This window comes from Mycteria americana, chromosome 14 (genome assembly GCF_035582795.1).
Source record: "Mycteria americana isolate JAX WOST 10 ecotype Jacksonville Zoo and Gardens chromosome 14, USCA_MyAme_1.0, whole genome shotgun sequence".
Taxonomy (NCBI): Eukaryota; Metazoa; Chordata; class Aves; order Ciconiiformes; family Ciconiidae; genus Mycteria; species Mycteria americana.
In genome coordinates this window covers 5,283,505-5,302,676 of record NC_134378.1, presented here as the reverse complement: position 1 = coordinate 5,302,676, position 19,172 = coordinate 5,283,505, and the positions used below count along the sequence as shown (strand labels likewise).

Below are 19,172 nucleotides of genomic sequence, written 5' to 3'. Positions count from 1 at the left end.
TGTGCTTCTCGCTACCAGCAAGGAATATCTGCCTTGTTTTCTTTTTTCCAATTTTGGGTATCCTTTTCAACAGCTGCACTGTTCAGGAGGATCAGCAAAGTCCCTGTACCATGGCCTGTAGCTTTCTTTACCATTGCTGGCTTCTGAACCATAAGCAGTTTTTGGGAAGAAACATTACTAAACTACATAACTTGCCTTTCGCAGAGCTTTGTTAACTTCAGTGTGTTTTTCTTTCTGCAGTAACAACTCAATGGAGTGCACAAACTTCCTCCTGTATGAAGTGGGAGGCAATATTGGTAAGTCTGGGTAGTAACTGCAAATAAGCATTCTGAGATCCAGTTTTATATGCTTAGCTTATCTTAGGAGGGATTTTAAAAAAGGAGGAGATTTGGAGGGGGCTCCAAAAGTTAAAAGACAAATGAACAAGTGTGGGTTAACCTCACCCACAGCAAAGAGCACCTGTCAGAGCTCATGTGTCTTCCAACCATCACTGCAAAGCCTTTATAGTGCAAGTATGTGGGAAGGTTGAAGCCTGGACTTCCAAAAATACTTAACACTAATGGATCTTATTCAGAAGCTGCCTGTCAAGAAAGGTGGAAACTCAAGAGTCCAAAAGTCTTGAGGACAGAGCCATGCACAACTTTGTCCATCTTAAAAACAAACAAACATCCCATTCTGTTAAACGTACCATGTTAAACTCCCTCTTCCCTCAATGATAAAGGTTCGTGTTTGGAATTAAGTGTAGAACTTAAAACCATAAACTACGTTCATCTAAGTAAAGGGCAACTTCATCCTATGCCACTAGAGGCTTTTAATTGTGTGCTGCTTATCTGGGCTTTAATTAAGTGTGGTATGGTGGCACATGGCATCTGTGCTAATGATGGCCAGCTCTAGGTGTGAATTCTGTCTGCCTTCATCAACCTTCTGACAAAAGAACCCGTACTAACTTGGGGGGAAGTTTCTCAAACCATATAGTTAAACAAGTTGCTGATGTTCGTTAGTCACCGATTTCCACTTGTCAATAGGGTAATGTCATCAGGTGGAGAGGAGACTTAAATAATATGATTGCAGCAGCAGATTGGGGGTGTCTGAAAACGGAAAGGAATTTTTATGCCCTATTACAGCTGCTTCTGGAGACTGTTGGTTACTGGAGTGCTTTGGCTGCCTCTTAGTATTTCTTTTAGTAGCATCTATAGAAGAAAAGCTCTGTCATTGGAAACAATTCAGTCTCTGGATTTGATCACTAACATATTTGATGATGGTTTTCAAGTGCTAAAGTTATTGGGTATTAAAGTTAGAGTACCTTTCCACAAAGGTCAAAGCTTGGGCTTAGTATAGTTTTAAGAAACATACATTCATTTTAACATAAATAACTAGAACTTTTCCAGATTTGTGGGAACACTTCTGAATGGTTATGATACTGAAATTAATGTAAACAAATACCAGTTTTCAGGGGGAAAAAAAACCCCAAACTAGCAACTATAGGACTAAGGATATAAGAAATGCTTTTTTTCTGAACCTCTTGTTTTGGTAGGTGAACATTGCCTGGACCCAGACACTTACCTCTTAGACTTGTACCACATCAATCCCCATGCTGAGTGGATAATTAAGCAAAACCCATCTTATCCTCGGGTGTTCTAAGGAAAGCATGAGCAAAACAAAGCATTTGGTGGAAGTTTTTGGAAGGCATGGAAAAGCTATAGAGATGTTCCTGGTATAGTCACAGACTGGACAATGCTTGTCTCTTTGAAGGAAAAACAGCTTTATTTACTACTTCCATGGCAGCTGGCTGTGAGAGTACACAAGCCTACATGCTAACGGGGTGTTGATAACAGTAGCAATTATCATTATGTAGCAGAATTTGCAGGGGGTATGATTATTCTTAAGCAAAATAGCCCTCCCAAAACAAACCCTGCAAACAAAGCTACAGTGATTGTGCAGCAAAGATGGGGTGTAAGAGGAGAAACATCTTCTTGAAGATGGTAGAAGACATCTGTTTCTTCTGGATTTGCTCTTTCTTTCGATCACATCCGCATTTTGGAGGAGAGACAGTCAAATGCTGCAGCGGTACTAATGACATCCCTTTGGTAAGATCCACTGCTGACTGTTGCACATCACCAGAAGAAGAAGTGATCCTGGCTTTCTCTAAGAAGATGCTGTTGTTTTCTTTGAAGAATGAAAAAGCATGCTTCCAAAAAGGCCAGATGGGATGTGAAGCCAACATCCTGTATTTAATGACTACGGTTAAATACATATATGTAACACAAGAAAATAACTTTCCTTAGAAAAAAGTATGGGATGGGCAGCAGCCTTGCAAATGTACAGTTTGATAGGAGAAATGCCTGTCCCATACAGCTCCGCTGGTAATGCAAAACCAGAAGTACAGGTCGCCATTGATGATAGTAAAACGTGCATTTATTTTGCTGGACAACCTATATATCAATGGAGAACCAAGGAAATATTCTGAAGTTAATTTGAGGTTAGTAATCTGACCTGGCCACATGAACTAAACTTCTTTTTGGAAGACTTTGTGTGAACATGTCTGTTTAAAAAAAAAAAAGCAAAAACAACAAAAAAATCCAAACCAGAAAGCCCCCAGGATGTGCAGTGGCTGAAATAGGAGGTCCGTGCCTGTATGTGGTCGCACAGTGGGTACTGAATTGAGCCTTTACTGCTCTGACTGCACGTTTGCATCCTGCACAGCACGGTGTGATCACTGGGGTCTGGGAGGTGCGGGTGGAGCAGAACGCTTGCACCTCGCATCACTGTGTCATCGTCGTACGACCTCAGCTCGAATTAGACGATGCTTGTGGAAGAGGAGTGCAGAAGTATTGTTTTCCTTTGTGGTGATGCTGAAATACCTCACATGAGGGAGCCTACTATGCAGTTACAGGGATGGAACGCACCGTTTCTGAAAATCCTGACATCTTTTTTTATATACTGTTTTTAAACGCTGTTGGATATTTATTCATGTGGCAGAAGCAGGGCTGCCCTGCAAGTGTATACTCAAAGTATTTCATTTGCCAAGTCTTAGCTGCACTATAGTGACAATCTCCAGTATTATTTCTTTTGTTTAACTGGATTTGTTTCCATTGCCATCTGAACTTTCCCTCCTCTGTTTTGTATTCCACACCCCCCCTCCCCCCCAGCAGATGTGTAGCTATCCCTATTCATTATCTCAAAGTCCTAGTTTCTATTGTAAGGGCACTTCATTCTGTGGTTTGTCTGTCTGTGTGGTTAAATTCTCCTGGTGGTTAAGATCTGTGAGGAACAGGTGAGCCATAGTCCATATTCTTTCTGACCTGTTGTGAATACTGTATGAGTGGTGCTGATGTCTTGAAATGATGCATATCTTAGAGAGTCTGTCTACTTTTTTTTTTTTTGGTTGAGATTATGCAGATGCACTGACTGGTGGGATCATCTTCATAGCTGTCTTTTTAAGAACCCATAATAGAAACTTGCAGAAAAACCACCTCCCCAACCCTAACCTAGAGCCCCAATGTCAAGACTTCCTGAGGTACCGCTGTTTTTATAGGGCTTAAACTGTGCCTGAAAGGACCTGATTCTTATCCTTGAGGATGGGTGCTGTGTGTCTCTTGAAAGATCAAGCTGCTTTAAAATTGGGCATTAAAAATCAAAGGTACCTATTCACTCCTCACTTCTGGAAATCTTTGTTGCAGTGATGGAGCTTAGCAAAGAGCAAATGCCAGAGATGTAAGAAAAACCTAACTCACAAAGGTATCGGTGGGAGAGACAGAAGAACCTGTTCCTGCTCAGAGGTGCTTTGTAATCTAAATTGCATTCCTGCAAATCGCATAACGCTGCATTTTTTTCCACCGCTCGTATACCGGATGTTTTATTAAACATACTGGCTTCCATACATATGAGGGGGAAATGCTACATCACTGCTTCTGTAAACAACAAATGAATGAGGTTTTTTGAACACAAAATAATGTGAATCAGTGCTGTGAAAAATAAGGTTGGTGGGAGATTCTCATGAGACAAATATCAGTTCTCAAATATGAAAGGAAATGTTAAAAAATCATCTCTTTCCAGATGATGGATATGCTTTTTTACTTTTCTTTCCTATCTTTGTACCAAAAAGTAAGTATGAATTTTTCAGTCACTGATGTGCAACCTACTTCTGAATGCTGGCTTTTAATAACTTTTTTTACAAATTTTTAATTCTGTATTTAAAATTCATTTATTCAATGAAACAATAAAAATATAGTAAAATCTCTTGGCTCCAGTTTCATTAGTGGCTGAGAATAAGTTAGCACGGTAAATGGCACCACGGCTGCGAATGCCAGCAGGATTTGCCTCGTGCCTGAAGAGGGACGTACCTGGGGTCTAAGTGAGCTTGACAAGAGTTCCATGTTACAGCTTCAGGAGAAGTTCCTCTTCAGATGATCCTGTGGGGCAGCTGCAAAGGAATGATCCAGGAGGAGGAAGAGGAGGTCAGTGTTGGCTATAGAAAGCCCAGAGAAAGGTTGACGGGGGGCTGAAGGTCTGTTTGTGAGCACCAAGGATTTGTGACCTCTGAAGGAAGAAGAGCTGTTAGAGATTTAAGCTTGAGGAAGGGTGGCCATGTCCCATAAGAAGTCCCCTTCCCACCTTCTCAGTTGAGCTGTGCTCGGTGACGTGCTTGCTGGCAGGACTCGCCAAGTTGGCCAAGAATAATAGGAATCCAGTCTGAATCTCTGGTTAAATTATGACTGATATTTAGTGTTCAATAGGCAGTGATGAAATGTGGCATAAATCCACTGCTATTTGTTTAAAAACAGTAACAGCAGCACTCTGTCCAGTATTACTGATGGAAAAGCAGGACTTGCTATCCTATCCAGAAACAAAAGGAAAGGGAGGAGGATCCAAGCGGCTTTAGAAAGCTTTCAGAGCAATTATCTGAGGAAAACACCAGCTTATCAAACTCATTTCACCCATTCATCTTCAGTAGTATCAAAGTGCTAATCTCTCCCATCCCCAAGGGCATTATTTGATTGATCATTACACAGCTCTCTCCCCTGCTCAGAACAAAAGCCCGGTATTTATTCTGTATGCAACTTAAAGTCGGGTGTGCCGAGATAACAGGACATAGCATAAAAGAATCTTGCAAATGCTGGTTAAACGTATTTGTGGATGAAGTGGAACTGAAATACCACATACTAAAAAAAAAAATTTTGCTTCAGGGAAAATAATATTTGCAGAAATACAGGGTCTTCACAGGAACAAATGAAGCTTCAAGCCTTGGAGGGAAACGCTGCAGGAAAACAACTAAGTACCCTTCCTGGAGCAAAGTAAGTAAATGATGGCAAATACGGATGTAAACAAAACACAGTTGCATTTGATTAAATCTATTTCTTTCCCCTAGTGCACGCCCCAGTGTTGAAAGCAAGACAAATGATGTCTGTGTTTTTGCATTCTAAAGAATGACATTTTAAAGTTCTCTCCAAATCCTTTCTGGTCTTGATGGCACATGAGGGCTGCATATGTCTTCACCTTGGCGGGGGGAATAAGAGGCCATAGTTCAATATTTTAAGTTACTAGAAAAGAAAATGCGCAGCTGCCCTGACTTACCAACTAGGAAATGGCTGTGGCAGGATCAGTTCCTGTGGTCTTCCCCAGCCGTCTCTACTCCCTACAAACTTGGGCTTGTATGATTTTTTTTTTTTGTGTGTGTGCTGACAAACACTTTCTCGAAGCCAGCGCAAAGCTGCTGTCCCTTCCCCGTTCCTCACGGTCCAGGGGAAGGCAGGTGACCTCACCCACCATGGTGCTTCTCCCCAGCACCTGGGCCCGGCAGGATCCACTGGGCTCAAGGGGTTGCAACTTTTCTCCCCACACTAAGTTCTGTTTTCTAGCTCTATCCAAGGGCTGGTCTAAAGAATGGAGGTGGGGGGAGGAAATCCCTTTTGTCCTTAGTCATTGGAAGGGGACTTGAAGAGGTGATGTTTTCACCTATCTGACCCTCTTAGCTGTCCCTCCTTGGCTGGCTGGTGAAGTTGAAGGCGTAATTAACTAGGGGATAAAGGAGGAAAAGAGGAAGAAAGCCAACAGAAAGGGAAGGTGTAGGTGTACCTGTGTGGATTGTTTGGTTTTTTGTTTGTTTTGCAGGGTTTGGAAGAGATGCAGGTGCTCCCGAGCTCTGCTGTCCTCGCTCATCCCGAACCTCGCTCTGGGCAGGCTGTGGTAGAAACCTGCTTCAGTGGTTCCCCATCCTTGGCTGGCTGAAAACCAAAGGCTGGTTTCCCTTGCCTTCAACTCTTGCTAGCCTGCCCTTTCTGTGCCAAGAGGGTGAGGCGAGCCCTCAGTACTGAACGTACTTCATGTCAGTCCACACGTGTGGATGGATGCTCCAAGCCGTGCATGGATGACTTGTGTGGACACTGAATCTTTTGAGCCTTACCCGGAGTTTTAGAAGTCCTGAGAAGCATGGTTGTACGTAACCCACCTGTGTTACCTCCTGTCTCAGCTCTTTGTATGTGCCTAGTCAGCGAAGGCGGAGAAAGTTGCTCTTATCTGTGCTGATGACTCTGTAGTAAGTCTTCTCTGGACATAAGAGGCAGTCAGAAAGTGGAATAATTGCCTTTTACTTATAACAAACCAGCAGAGCTGTCTCAGGGTTTAAAGAGAGACAATTAAAGATATTGCATTGTTTTCTTCAAAAGGAGAAATAGACCTGGGGGTTCCCTAATAACCCTCCTGATTCTGTGCTGCGCTCTCAGAGCGTGTTGTTGTGGGTTGCATTTATTATGAGCCACTTATTATCCCTAATTATTTAGCAGGGGGGAGGTCTCTCAGTAACAGGCGAATTTGTGTCTTGATGAACACTCAGCTGTCTGTATTTAAGATAAAATTACTGTAATTAACAAATCGATCAACCCTACTTTCACTTTGCCTGGCTGGGACGGAACAAATGGGCTAAATGAGACCTATTTAGACCAAAGGTAGAGGAAGGGGTTTGCAGACCTCAGGATACGCAGGCTTAAAGCTTTTTTCCCCACACGCTGCTTTTAACGGTAATGTCACATAATTGTCTCTTGTCAGATAATTTTGTCTCCAACAAAAAGCACTCGCGCTGTGCTTTCTTCAGCCCAGCCCAGCGAGGCAGAGTCAGGGCGGGTGAATAGCCAGGTGGGTTGTTTTGTTGTAACCCAGAGCTCGAGCAGGGGTGGGTTGGATTCCCTGCCTGCTGTGCTCTCTTGTGACTCTTTGCGGGTTGTTTGCAGAACTTGTGTCTTTGAGAGCAAGATCAATCCCTTCAAGTTGTCTTACGGTTGGCAGATGTTGCCTGCTCCCTCTCCCCCAGCTGCTGCTCTTCACGCTGCTTTGCTGTCCGAGGGTATGTGTGCTTCTGGCCCTGGACAATCCTCCCGGCTCTCTGGCGTGGGAAGAACTTGTCCCCAGCTCTTCTGCCACGTGATCGGTACCTGCTAGCAGTTGCTCACGTAGGAAAGGAATTTAAATAACTGTTCTGCAGCTGCAGTTTTGCCTTGGATTTCTGGACAGTCACCCTCCTTACGCTGGCACCTCTCAGGCTGCATCTAGCACGTCCTGAGTGTGTTGAAGTAGCACGGGGTGCAGAATGGTCACTGGGCTTTGAATTCGTGCCTTGACTTAGATCACGGTAGTTTCCTAACGAAAACCAACACTTCTAGAAAGCATTTGGCTACAGGAATTTGTCCCTGTTCAAGCTTTTGAGGTACGTCTGTGCACTCTGGCAAGCTCACGTCGCGTGCGTTGTCAGCCCATCCTCGCTGCTCTGTCATTCCAGGATTGTGTGGCGTCTGCACGTGTGTTTACAGTGATCCCATTACAGTAGACAGACTGGAGGGCCAGGGAGATGCTCTCCATTTCACTGTATTCTGCTGTCCTGTGAAATGAACTGGTAAAGGGTAGATCTGTATAGAAGAAGAAACCAGCTCTGGCCGTCAGTACAAAAATGGGGAGGGTAACCAAGTGCCTTCTCTGAGAAATGGGTCTGTCCCTGTGATCGACTCCATGAAGGGCAGATCTGGCAGTGACGGAGGGAGAGACTGCCCCAGTTACAAAATGGGACTGCTTCAGCGTCAGCTGGGTGCTCGTACAGGAGGGTGAAGATGTCTACGGGGGAAGCTGGTGCTTCTTGCCAGCGATGGTGGCTCTTGCTACGCCTATTCGTCTAGGAGAAGAGGGGTTTGCTTACACAGGCTGTGTAAGAAAATCATGGTCAAATTTATTTCAACAGATTGTTAAAAAAAATAAATCTGTAAGTGCTTCAAAGAACTGGAACCGCTTAACCTGGAGAGTCATCTTCGTCCCGTCCCTTTTCGCATGTGCCGGTGGGGAGGTTTATCCTTGCTGTACCCATACCGGCAGCAGGCAGCAGCTGTGGTGTGATACGGGTATTACGTCCGATGGATAAATGGGCACTGGAGGATGTCTGGCTTGGTCTGTAGTGCCGACGGCTCGATGTTTCAGAGGGCCTCGTCATTGCCACCTTGTTCTGTGGCGTGTGAGGCTGCCTTCCATTTTGGAGGCTGGTTGCATCTTTTGGGCGTTTTGCCGCTCTTCTCCGGTCCTGCCCGTCGCTCTCCATCGGGCACTTCCTCCGTCCGGCTCCAGAGACATCCCTGGCTGGAGGGGACGTCGAGCCGCTGCTGTAACTGTCACATACATGCAAGGAAAACCCATGTTGAACTGTCAAAGGCAGAGCCAAGAGCATTTGAAAGCTTCATTAGCCGGGCTTTGTTCTGACGGCGCAGTCAGGCGGGGAAATAATGCCGTGAGTGTTATCAGCCATGTGCAGGAGGTGGTTGCGTAGCAACCCCGATTGGGGTACCGCGCGGCTTTTCCGAGAGGAAAAAGAAATACTCATTTTCTTCAATTTAGAGGCATTGCAAACAGGAATTCATTACTGACGAAGGATTCACTTAGGTTTTACATCTCGTAAAGAGATGGCAGGCGGTGTTGGCCTCATTTTAGTATTGTGTAGGTGCAGACTCACCAGTTAAATGAAGCTGGGATGATCTAGGTTTTGTTTGTGTTTTCAGGTGCTGTTTTTCATCCCTTCATCCTGCTGGGGCTCAAAATGTGATGAGGACTGGAAATTTCATTGCTCCTTTCAGAGCTGATGTAAAGGCATCTCCAGGGAGCCCTCCTTGGTATCACGTTGATTATTACGGGTGAGAAGGGCGACTGTGTTCCCCCTTCCCTCCGAGCCCTGTTTCGAGAGCAAAGTGCAGAAGGGGGGTGGTTCTGCTACTGCGTCTCCGTGCCAGGCTGGAGAAGTGGTCAGGCTTCAGAGCCCCTTCAAACCTGCAGTGCCTGTGAGGCTGTTAAGGAGCATTGGATGTGAGGTGGATGTATGGATAGGAAATAGATTCACCAACCCACTTCTTGCCTGGAATCCTAGATGGTGAGATCTAGGTAAGTGGAGACTGTCCAGGGTTGTTTTGAAGCGTAGCATGATTACGTGGCACAAATAAGAAACGAGTCCCAGCACTGAGGAGCGGGATTGCCAAATGTGCAGGTAGGACAGGGTAGCCCCCCGTCTCCCTGTCCTTCTGCAGCTCTAGCTGTTTCATACGGGGGGGCACAAAGAGCTTTTTCAAACGTCAGCTTTGGTACATGTTGTGTAGTAACAGTGGTGGGGTAGAGGCAGCTCCATCCTGAAAGAGGAACTGGGCTGCTTAAGACATCGTGTGGGTATCCCTAATGAATCTGACTGCATCCGGTGTCCTCCGTCTGACTGGGTACAGAGAAGCACGCTGTCCGCGCGCCGTTCATCTGGACAATGTGTCTGGCTTTCCAAACAAACCTGCATGGACTGGAGCACCTACCCTTGTACACCCTTCGCTGGGTGCCTAGGAGAGTGCCAGCACGGAAAGGGCATGCCGGAGCGCTACCGGGCGAAGACACTAAATAGGGAACAAACAACTACAGAATACTTATTGTGCTTCTGCAGCTCTGTACAGTAACGTGGAAATCGCTGTCTTATTTTTTGTTCAGCTATAACATCTGTATTGCCAGGCTGTGCAGATAACAGCAGAAGGGTGCTGGTGTTGGCAGTGAGATTTGGGATCCATGATGGAGGGGACCCGAAAGGAACATCCTCTATGCGGTCTCACCTACGGGGAAAATGGAGGCATTTTCTTTCACTGCTTAGCTAGTGCATCAAGTGACAGCAAGTAGGAACAGTATTATTTGTATGTTGTGAAACTCCTTCCTTTGCTCTGTCCCCTAACTTCAGTCTTTCAATATTGAACAATAATACATCTTCCCTTCTCATTAGCAATTCAGTTTGCAGACTGATTCAGATTAACTCGGACTCTCACTGTATTAAACACTTTAAGAAAAAACCATAGGAGCTCAGGGTGTTTATGAAAAGCAATTTCCTCAATGCCAGGCAATTTAATAACTCTACAGCCATGGCAGTCAGGCTCATTTATTTTAAACTCTGTTTCCAAACTGTGACGGGTCAATAATAAATAAGGCAGCGCGGCAGATTTTGCATGGAAGAGAGCTCATTTCAAAGAAAAGAACACAGGCAAGTTCAGTCAGGAGTGCAGAGAATAATGTGGCTTTTAGGTCTGCCAAATTAAAGGCTCATTTTAGAAACCGAATCTTCTTATAATCAATATTTTCTTGCTGAACTATTGGCAGCAAGTGAACATTTGGAAATGTATATGGCAAAAGGCAGAAAATTCTGCTCCTCTCTCATCCAGTTTTCTTTCTTGTAACAGTAAAATTGCTCTTCTGCGTATCGGTCTGCTTTTTCCCTTTAATCAAGTTCGTGGTGGAGAGAGGCGTGTAGCCCCAGGCAGTCTTTTGCACCTGAGACCTCAGACCTATTCAAGCAATAAATACACACATCACTGTGTGTTTCAAAGGACTTGTTAAAAATATTGGAAATCAGTATCTTGTCGGAAACAAAGTGAGTTAATACTATTTGTTGAAAACACCTTTTACAAACCACGTGGGACACTAAGCAGGTCAACTGGAATGTGTAACAACATTCACCCGTCTCCTGCTTCCCTCTATGGATATTCAAGCAGGGATGTTGGTGGTGTTAAGTTTTATTATCCCCCTTTGAAGCATGGAGCGTGCTGAAGAACCAGGCTGAATTGATTTGCTTTGTGTCCTGCTCCACTAATGGAAACGTTGGGCTCTCCAGCTCAGGAAGGTCTCTTCTTCTGCATCTACCATGTTCAGGGTAGCAGGTTGAAAATGTAAATAAGCTTCAAAAAGTTGGAATAGCCAGATTGTCATTAATATACAGGGATTGGGAAACTGGCTTCTGTTGGTGAAGCTTCCTTTCAGATTACTCCTTGGTAGGAGGATACTCCCTTCTCTTCTCTGTGGAGTGTGAAGTGCTGTGGATTGTTCCTTGCTAATCAAAATACTAAGCTTGATTAAAGTGTTATCTATCTCACTAATATTTAAGACATATCTGTCTTAAATCTGGATAACTTCTGTGAGTAATTGAGCAGGTAGGGTGCTCCTGCCATTCATTATGAACCCAGCTGGGCGGTTTCGCTGTGGCTGGCCAGGGAGGTGAGCTGGCTCTGCTTTTATTTTGGTTGAACAGTAAACTTGTAAATCAGGTGCCCAGCATGACTGTTTATTTAAGAGTCCTAACTTTTTCATAATCTTCCTGAGTGCTCACTTATTAGAAGCTCACACTGTGAATCCCTGGGAATTCATGATGTGTTTTACGTATCTGTGTACTTTAAATAAAGCTCACAAGTGCAGGCTGCAGGTCCTGGGTAGACGTACTGTTTCTGAACAGGCTTCCTGCACTACCTTTCCCCTTCTCCAGCTTGGCAGAAGGAGCTGCACCAAAATCTTGGGGTCTTTTGCCTGCTGATGAGCTGACATGCAGGGGTTCTTATTTGAAACGGGGGCTTCGGTGGTGGTCGGGGTGACACTGGAGCCATGGGTGGCACGGTCTCCAGCGGTTGTGTGGGTAGCGGCACGAGCAAATCCAAAAATACGTCTGTAAGAGCTAATGAGAAATTCTAGTTAGGTCCATCGCTGCCTGTTCATGACTTTAATCTATGTTATCACAAATGATGAATTTTATACTGGACAGTGATCTGTCTGTGACACTTGGTGTGCCATTACCCTGAGCACGAGTACCTAAAAATGTTCTCTCTCGGTGCTGTAGCGTTTCAGTAAGGCTGTTCCTGAGATCAAGACCTGGATCTTTAAAGAACTCCTGACCTTCTGAGAAAGGTCAGGCATAAAAATATCTTCATGCCTGCTGCCTTCCTCCCCCCTGTCCTAAGGCCCATGATCTCTATAACCTGATGAATCAGGACCCTTGGCAAGTATCTCTACCATCAGAGTGCTCCAGCTGGCAGGCTAATGAGACAGAAACAAAATTCATCTTGGACTCACATCCCCTCCGCCGCTTCTGCTCAGCGCACACGATTCCTCCTGTTCTGCCCGCACCATCTCGGCTATGGGCATATGCAGGTGTGACTACCTACAGCAGGATGCAGATGCAACACACAGGGACAAACATTGCTTATCTGGTGGCTAAAGGGTTTTCTCTAAAGCTACCATAATAAATTGCGTCCTGTAGCCTGCTTGCACTGGCAAGGATTAAATGGAAAGAATGCGTTATGCCTCGTCCTCCTGCAGTCCTATCCGCGAGGATGTCTCTGCTCTCAAAGCCATCTCTGAGTCATCGCTTGATGAATTTGGCTGCAGGGGCAGTGACTGAGTCCCCAGCGTAGTCCAAGGGTTGCATCGCAGCGTGCCACGAAGGGATGCCCGCTGTTACATCAGGTGACCGGGAGCGTGCCTTGCTGACTGCTTCTTGGCTTCTTTTTTAATTCCTTTTATTTAAAGGCATTCTGCCAGTGAGTGGGGATTCATTTTGCTTAGATATTCTACTTACAGAGTTGTTGAGAGCAAGAATTGTCATCTAAATTGTTTGTAATATTTTCAGGCGTAGCTTCTGGCGGTGGGTGCTGATGTTTTTCTTTTCTGTTCATGTCTTGGCTCACACATGCTTTGCTTTCTAACCAGATTTGGAGGGATGAGATTTCTTTGTCTGCCTTTCCTTCCCAAATATCCCGTCTACTGCATACTGAGGCCTGAGGAAAACTTCTGTCTGAAAAATTGTACCTGATTTAAGGCTTCCCTGCCTTAATCTCTGGTCAGGTAGCTGGCAGCGTCTGTAAAAATAATAGAGAAAGCAGATAGTCTGCCAGTTTTACAGTGTTCAGCTCTGGTGGTGGCGTCCCAGCTGTTTCCAACCTTCACCTCGCTAGAGAACCCATTTCCATGATGCTAATCATTTCACAGCTTTTAATCTTCCAGTGCAGATGTGACAAAATAGTTTCATAATCCGCTTCTGTGCATTAGGCTGCTCACTTCTATTCCTGGAGATCTGCGGCTGACTAATGTATGGCTTTGTCCGATGGTATGTGACACAACCGCGCCGGCTTGCACTGCTTAAGTCAAAGGGCTGTCATGTTACAGCAAATGCCTCCAGACACTGGGTGTTTTGTAAATGCATCGTTGCGACTTCAGTATGAGTTGGAAGCTTGAAGCAAAAAGACACAAAAAACCCATGGATAACACCTGAAAAACTTTATATGAATCACGGTAAAGAGAAGTCACCGAGTTTGTGTAGTGACCAGGGAAAGAGCAGAGGAGCGACGTTCCCCATCTGCAACGTGACCGTTCTCAGTGGTGTTAGAGGGATCTGTGGATTTCAAGCCAAAAATAGGAAACGGTGATTCACCCCTGCTCCGATGGGGTGCGGAGCAGCAGGCAATAGCGTGCTCCCCTCTGTCGCAAAGGACGCCGGTTACTCAAGAAATCCCCAGAGGCGTTTCCATGAGTCATTTGCGGGAGGCGAAAGTACAGGGCTGATGGGGAATGCACAATTGGAGCATCGTGTCATCTGTGGTGTGCTTTGCTACAAAACTTGTGGGAAGGGGATAAAGCATTAAAATCTTAACAAGCTGCTTCAAGAGGAGCGTGTGGGAACATCTGATTATACGTCTGAATATTTCATTATAACTTGCACATGTGGTCGTTTGACTCTGCGTATCAGTTTACCCTAACAGTACCCTAATTTGTTCTCATTATCCAGAGTAAGTGTCTACACGTTCACTGGTTTCTATAGACGACCAAGTGTATAATGAAAAAAAAAAAATTAAAATTTCAGTAAGTCTCAAAGTATAGACAGCTTAAAATGAAGACGAAACATGGTTGAAATATAATCAATACCTTGATCAATCCTTGAATTTGTTTTTGGGAAGTGGCAGTGAGCCCTACAGGAGAAAAAATGGCAGACCTTTTTCTCTTGAGACCATATCCGATTAAACAAGAAAGTTGGTAGAAAGAAAAAGCAATTTCCAATTGTGCCTAATGGATCTACTAAAAAGCCTGTGAAAATGTGCACATGGAAGCTTTTGACAAAGAATCTAGCGGTTGTTTTACTAATAGTAATAATAGTTAGATATAGGTAAAGATGGAAACTAGTCCAAAGCTGAGTCTAGGTGTAAATCCTATCATTTATCATCTGTGTTCTCTTAGAAACAAGAAATGACTGACATACATGCCTAATTCAAACTAAATAGCCTATAAAACAAGTTCCCCAAGGCTAATAATAATAATATCAGGAGAAATGAATGTAAGGATGATTGAATACAGGATACACTGAAGAGTGAATATGGAATATAGATACATATCATGCTGGCAAGAATGGGCTGGTGTTTATGGTATGCTCGAAAGTCCAATCCATCATCTGACCAGAGAATGTAATGCAGTTGGAATCAAAAACGATGCCTCTGTTCGAAGCAATACATGCACATCATAAACCAGCAAATGCAAATAATCAATCAAAAGCAGCAAGCGGGCAAAAGTGGAATATCATCAAGCAATAATTCAGATCACAGCTGTGATTATGAGCAATAACCTTAAATCTGCTATTTAATTAATATTAAGCTTCTGACACCCTCTAGGATGGGGCGCACAAACATTCTCAGGCTAATATAATAGTAAGAGAAAATGTTATGTTCCTTAGATATTTCAGAAAGTGAACTAACCATTCATCTAAGGCTTTCAGATCTGCGTGTATGAACAACGTTCTCTTCGCCTAAACGCTGCTCAGGCAATGGCTGGCTTACTGGGATCGAGCATCCCTTGCCAGAGACCCCCAGTTCACACTGGGGCAATAGAGCAGGCTCAGTACCCCGGTCACCTTTGGGGTCCCTCTTTTGGTTCTGATCCATGGCTGCTGCATAGCCTGGTCTTTTCCGCTCCCCAGGGAAGAAGAGAGATCATGGGGGTGAGCCTCCTGAGCGAGGCTGGCTGCAGCTGCTCCTCGTCCAAGGCTGGTGACTGAAGGTTGGTTGCCTTAGCGTAGGATGAAGGTGCCCAACTCAAGCACCCAGCTTCAGAAAAGATAAAATACCTTCAGTAGCCAAATGTACATGTGGAGAAGTGGCTCACACCTGCTCCCACAGCCTGGATGTTCACACGCATGCAGAGCTAAAGAACAGAGCGTTGTCTAGGTGAGTGCGCTGGCCGTAGATAGATACATCTTTGTAGTAAGACTGTAGACTTGCATCGTTAATGGAGTGACTGTGATTCCCAAGGCTGGGAATCGAGCAGCTTCCGTCACCTTCCCCTGTTTTGTGAGTGTGTGTGTGTGTTGTAAATGACCTTTGGAATGAAAATATTAACAGAAAAGGAAAACATGATTGTAATTTATGAAATGTTAGCCCAGATGCCTCTAGGGGGGAATAGACCTTTCAGTCTTGCAAGCTGATACATCGCTGGGGTGCCTGCATTGACACAGGTGCATTTAAAGAGTCAATTAAGGGGAAACTGTGTATTTACACAGCCTGGATTAATTTCATGTTTTGGCAACTTTCCTTTTAAACAGTTGAGACTACTGATATTGCTTAAAGAGGTTGCTTGTTCAGAAAGTACTGGAGAAGGTGCCGGAGGACAGAGGTGAAGCACAGACCTCTGGCAATAATATTATTTATGTGGACACTCTGCTGGGAGTGGGGTAGACTGAGCATGAGGCTGACCAGCCAGGGCACACCCTGCAGCAGCGCTTGGTGGGGGGATTTGGGCTCTTGGACGACAGTGGTGTTGGCAAATGGCTGCAAATAATTGTCAAATTTCCAGGGGTGTTATCTGAAGGAGAACAAAGAAAGCGGGTGCTCTCCTGGCAGTTGCTTTGTGCAATTCAGTTTTCTGGGTAAAAGCCCTGAGTTTCTGTCTTCATTACTGGCCAGGAGCTTCCACGCAGAGCTATAAAAACCTTAAAAGACTCTCTTTGAACTTTGAGGCAGATCAATGCAAAATGGAATGGGGGAAAATTGTTTATTGCTGAGGAAAATACAGCACTGTGAATAATAAGGAAGAAAATGCAGCTGAGGGCTCAAATTGAATCTCTATTATCCCTATGATTAAAGATAATGTGCTAGGAAAAGGGGATTACAGAAGGGTTTCTGTGCTAGGTTGGATGGCTAAAAACGCGGTGATTGTGGCTGCTGAGCCCTCATTGGCCTGGGCTTGATATCTAAATTATAGGGCTATTAGACAGAAGTGGGCCTGATGCTCTGTCTGAAATGCAGAGCCCCTCCGCTGCCCAGCTGGCTGGGGGAGATGGTCCTGCTTGAGGCTTGCAAACTCTCTGTCTCTTTGTTTTCCTTGATAACTGAAGGTTTGTAGCACTTTGCATGACCGAGGAGCTGGTACGGCTCCTTCTTTGTCCTTTTGTCGGTGGTGAACAGGAGATGAGCTTGTTTGATGGAGGAGAGCAGCGACATCCCTGGTGCTGATCAGCCCCCTTCCCGAGTTACCTGTGTCTCCCAAGTCTGTGGCGTTGAGCTGGTGCCTCCGCTCCAAAGCACTCTGTGGGGCTAGGACTTGAATTATCTGAATCGTTGCTTTCCTTGAAAAGCTCAGAAATAGCGAGTGAAAGGAAGGGGAAGAAAGGAAGGCATAGCTCGGACCCATGAGATCCTCCTCCAGCAGCACTGGTGAGCAGAGCAAGGGGAGGAGAGCCATGTGTTGGATGAATGGGATGAGGCTGATGAGTTGCGAGGGTTGGACTTCGTTTTGTTTGATTATAAACATCACTACAACTTCGAACACATCCCTGGCCCTCTCAGCATCTCTGATACCATGTATTGAATAGGATAATAATATTCCTATGGTGTATTTTGGTCTGTGCATATCGTAAGATCTCTTGAGCAGTAGGTGTGTGTGTATAAAGGGACATCAGATTTGATTAAACCTTCTGGCCTGTAATAAAATACAGTAACGTGTACAACACCCTTGGAAAGAAACTCAAAAAGTGATAGAGGCCTCTTCACAGTCATCTGGAAACCACCAGCATATACTCTGCACCCCTGTACAAGGGTGTGGGTATACAAATAAACTGCTTAATTCTACTTTAAAACTTCACACTAAAGCTTTTTTTCTAAAGAGGCTAAAAAAATCAAATATGTATAGGTCCTTGCAGTCAGCTACACTCCCATGGAAACCTCCAGACAGTTCATGAGTGACTGCTTTGTTTTAAAACTGATTTTTTTGTTCTCGTTTTAATGAAGTCTGTGTCCCTTTATTGATAACGGTAATGTATGGGGACGTGGTGCAAGATTTATGATGTTTTCAAGAACAAATTTGCGTGTTTTTAAGTAGTTAGGGTTGTAAGTGATGGCTGAGGAGTTGTTATTTGGCAAACTTAATTACATTTGAAACGTACCTGGGCTTGAATTTGGGAGATACTGCTTTCTGTTTAAAACAAAATTGTTTTCCATAGGGATGAGAAGAAGATTTCAGTGACATGTTTTTATTTAGTAGGCTCAAGGCACTTTTCACAAATTTCAGAACCGTTCAGCATCACAAGTAATTTTCTCCGGGAAATCTTTCCTGCTCCACATCCTCATGATCTGGGAATTGCTGCTATCAGCTGCCTGCAGTGTTCTGCTCCCGGCTTATCTCCTCCTGACACAGAAAGGACACTGCCAACCGCTAATCAGCCTCGAGCCCGCAGATCTCCCAGAAACATCAACAGTATCTGCACTGTCCCCTCTTCTTTCTTTCTTTCTCATCTTATTGGGGAGGGGCGGGGGAGCATCCTTTACTGTCTGCAATTTCCCTAAGCTTAAAAATTGAAGCACAATTTAATATGCTCATTGAGTTGCTATGTTGACATTTAGCTGAGCCTTATTTTTAAGCACAGAGCTACTCAAATTTGAGTTAAGGGGCACACAGTTATCCACTCAGCCTTCAAACATCAAGGTCAGCTCTCTCTCTGGCACCAGTAACACCAGCAGCATTTGTACCCTGGCGCTGGGAGGTGTAGCACTGCTTCCACCCTGGCTTTGTCACCGCTTTAAGGAACGGGCTGCGCATCCTCTTCCTTTGGAGCTCCAGGCTGGTGGTTGGCTGCTTGGTGTCACCTCTGGGTCACCCTCCCCATTAGCGCCGAGTACTTATTTGGTGACCTGGTTCTGCGGGTGCCCCGCAGAGCTCTGTCAGTACCTCTGCAGGGGTCGAGGGTCTGGTAAGACAAAGTGTAATTCCTCAGCAAAGGACGAGAGTAAAGATACTGTAGCGAGAACTACGTCTTCTGCAGGAGGATAGGCCAAATTGTAATTTGGTCCATCACCCAGACAGGTATTTTGAACTGGAGTATCCAACCTGTGCTAAGTGCACCCCTTCAAGCCTCTATTGACCTTGATGTTCCTTGGATTATTTAGTTAAAAACCCGCACAATCAAAACCCAGCTTTTCTTTCAGTATTCCTGTCGCCACTCCTATTTCTTCCTCTGCTCTGGGTGCCTTTGCCTGCGACATTAATATCACAGTTGTCATCACTGTGCCAAAACGTGGCAGGAATAGCAAGTGTTTCTGCAGGAGCGTGGGGACAGAAGAGGACTTGGGGTCCTGGGGACTGGAGGTGTCTAGGGAAAGTTTGGCTGATGAACCTAAGCACGTGTTTGGCGTTTCCGTGATTTTACTCAAAAATCAGGTAATATGTGCAGGGTAAACCTCCAGCTCTAAGTTCTGTGCAGTTTTTACTGTCTTTAAAGGAGGAAAAATGATTTGAAGTCAGAAGGTACGGCCTGTGGTGTTGGGCTGTAAAGGCTCCGGGCACTGGTGGGCGATGCAGCGCTGGTCCAGCGTGGTCAGAGACCTGCGGTC

General features: G+C 44.9%; 3 protein-coding genes across 5 annotated transcripts in view; all 3 read left to right on the top strand.

The window, feature by feature from the left end:
- The window catches only part of ARHGAP40 (Rho GTPase activating protein 40), a 44,380-nt gene extending 40,143 nt beyond the window's left edge, over window positions 1–4,237 (top strand). For all 3 annotated transcript variants that reach the window (XM_075517101.1, XM_075517103.1, XM_075517102.1), the window contains 2 exons: window positions 241–296; window positions 1,535–4,237. In XM_075517101.1, the coding sequence (XP_075373216.1) occupies window positions 241–296; window positions 1,535–1,641 (163 nt within the window). In that variant the 3' untranslated portion in view covers window positions 1,642–4,237. The remainder of the gene's footprint in view (window positions 1–240; window positions 297–1,534) is intronic.
- Window positions 1–19,172, top strand: part of IFT52 (intraflagellar transport 52) — a 231,549-nt gene that overhangs the window by 144,857 nt on the left and 67,520 nt on the right. The gene's annotated exons all lie outside the window — the stretch shown is intronic.
- The window catches only part of SLC32A1 (solute carrier family 32 member 1), a 37,841-nt gene continuing 31,403 nt past the window's right edge, over window positions 12,735–19,172 (top strand). Inside the window, exon 1 of the mRNA XM_075517073.1 lies at window positions 12,735–12,771. The gene's annotated coding sequence lies outside the window, so the exon portion shown is untranslated. The remainder of the gene's footprint in view (window positions 12,772–19,172) is intronic.